The following is a 2,125-nucleotide window of genomic DNA, read 5'->3' as shown; positions in this document are numbered from 1 at the left end:
GTGCAGACAAAGTTTGTTCGTCCACAGAATAAATTACACGTAATACTTTGGAAGCTACTTTGACTTCTCTTTCAAAACTTCTCCCACAACCCGGAACATTTCACGTAAAAAAAAAACGGTCTTCTAGGATCAAAGCTTCTGAAGTGCGGACATGCATGACAAACCTCGAACTCGACTCCTAAAGCTACGCTGACGAAGGATAGAAGAGTCGAGTCGTCCAAACGGGTGAGCGCCGGAAGCTGGTCCGGTTAGTTCCTGAGCCTCTTGTAGAAGACGGCGGCGGCACACAGAGCCACGGCGCAAACAAAAGCCAGGACGCCGACGGCAACGCTGAGCCCGACGGCGGACCGGTCTTTGTCGCTGTCGACCAGGGGCTCCTCTTTGGACTCGCCGGTCTCGGTTTTGGTGATGAGCTTCTTGGAGGTGACGGTGTAGGGCTCGGTCACCCCGTCCGGCGTGGCCTCCACCGTCTCCCTCTTGCGGCGGTTGTTGCACTGCTTAAAGATACTGCAGGTGCTGCTCTCGCACAGGCGGGTGATGCAGTGCAGGAAGTAGGTGGACACCGTCTCGTTCTGCTGCTCGATGAAGCGGAAAGCCGGGAAGTGGAAGCGGGCGCTCTGGCTGTCGCCGTTCTCGATCACGGTGGTGAAGCGGTCCTTGGAGCACGGCACGAAAAGGTTGAAGGAGCTGGAGTTGGACGGCAGCGCCGAGACGGAGGCGTAGCAGCGGTCCAGCAGGACGTGGTACTGCCCGGTCAGGTTGACGGCTTTCACCTCCACGTACACGTTGGTCCGCAGCTCCAGGCCGAGACTGGGTATGACCAATGGCTGGAGGTAGTCGGGGTCGCTGAAGAGCTTCATGTTCAAGGTGCTGATGAAGCTGCCGTTGTTGTCTTTCACGGCGACGGAGGACGCCGACACGTCGATCTGGGTGTTGTTGACCAGGTACTCTAAGGGGTACGCGCAGGAGTAGAAGTACTTCAGCTCGGCGTTGTACGTGATGGTGCCGGTGGTGGTGTCGATGGAGCGGATCACGCCGCTGATGTTCACCGTCTGGATGTTGGAAAAGTCCGAGAAGACGCCGGTGCCGGCGGAGCTGGTGGTCAGGAAGGTGCTCCCGCAGGCGTGCGTCGAGTTCAGGGGGAATTCGAAGCGAGCCACGGGGGGCCACGCGCTTTCGTCCAGCGTGGCCCGGCAGCTTGAGTCCGTCACGTGGTTGAGGATCAGGAGGGTCTCGTTGTAGCCCGTGTAGATGACCGGGCAGACCTGGACGGCCAGGCTGATGGAGGACGTGCCGCACTGCACCGAGATGTCGGTCATCTGAGGTCTCCTGGCGTCCGCGCCGCAGTCGCTCAGCTCCAGCGGACGACTCCTCGCTATCATGGAGAGGACGACTAAAAGGATCTTCATCTTCGTGGCCGGACTCGGTGAAGACTTGGACTGCGACAGGGAGGCAAGGCTCGGATGGAATTGTCGGACTCACGTTTGGGGGGGTCTTTATAGGCAAGGCGGTCTCCTGGGATTGGACCAAAAACAAGGTCAAAGCACCTTGCTGGCTTTGGGTGACGGACCACAGCCTCAGGCCACGACCTGAAATACGAAGCATTCGGGCTGCCTTCAAATACACGTTCTTTTGTCAGCCGGCTTCAAGATTTGGTTTCCGTCCTCTCCTTCATCGGCTTGGATTCTGGATCCCTGCGCACAATGCGGATCTTCTGTCTCCTATGACCCACTTCCAGCGGCACTGACCTACTCAGCAACCCAGACTGTGCTGTACAGCATAAACAATAACATCGATAAATCGTTTGGTAAAAAAGCTTTGATTTATAATCTGTTGCTTCGATTAATCGTTCAGTCAACGTGACTAATAAAAATGGACATTTCGAACTTTAAATGCGCAGACATAGTTTCTAACGTAGCTAAAGTGCAATTTCAGGAATAATAATGATAATAATAATAATCTAACCATAACCCTAACCCTAACCCCAACCCCAACCCTAGCCCTAACCTTAACCAACCTTTTTTTCTTTATGCCTAACCCTAACCCTAACCCCAAACCTAACCTTAACCCTAACCCCAACCCCAACCCTAACCCTAACCCTAACCAAGCAGAAAAATGGCGTTAT

The 2,125-nt window shown here is 54.8% G+C and overlaps 1 protein-coding gene across 1 annotated transcript; it reads right to left on the bottom strand.

Annotated features, from left to right (window-relative positions):
• Window positions 1–248: 248 nt before the first annotated feature.
• On the bottom strand, window positions 249–1,605 carry LOC133659228 (zona pellucida-like domain-containing protein 1). The gene is made up of 2 exons (XM_062061962.1): window positions 1,483–1,605; window positions 249–1,439 (listed from the first exon to the last, which is right to left on the bottom strand). The coding sequence occupies exons 1-2, from the start codon at window positions 1,603–1,605 to the stop codon at window positions 249–251; spliced, it is 1,314 nt and encodes a 437-aa protein (XP_061917946.1).
• Between the last annotated feature and the right edge of the window lie 520 nt (window positions 1,606–2,125).

Source organism: Entelurus aequoreus, linkage group LG10, assembly GCF_033978785.1.
Source record: "Entelurus aequoreus isolate RoL-2023_Sb linkage group LG10, RoL_Eaeq_v1.1, whole genome shotgun sequence".
NCBI classification, from domain to species: Eukaryota; Metazoa; Chordata; class Actinopteri; order Syngnathiformes; family Syngnathidae; genus Entelurus; species Entelurus aequoreus.
The sequence above is the reverse complement of the archived record's forward strand: the minus strand, read 5'-3'. Positions and strand labels throughout refer to the sequence as shown.

What these genes read in the sequence shown, in the direction of transcription:
- LOC133659228 (XM_062061962.1), bottom strand. Translation starts at nt 1,605, where the DNA reads ATGCTTCGTATTTCAGGTCGTGGCCTGAGGCTGTGGTCCGTCACCCAA. An exon ending in CTATAAAGACCCCCCCAAAC is followed by an intron (nt 1,440 to 1,482) that starts GTGAGTCCGACA and finishes TCCCTGTCGCAG; the next exon opens with TCCAAGTCTTCACCGAGTCC.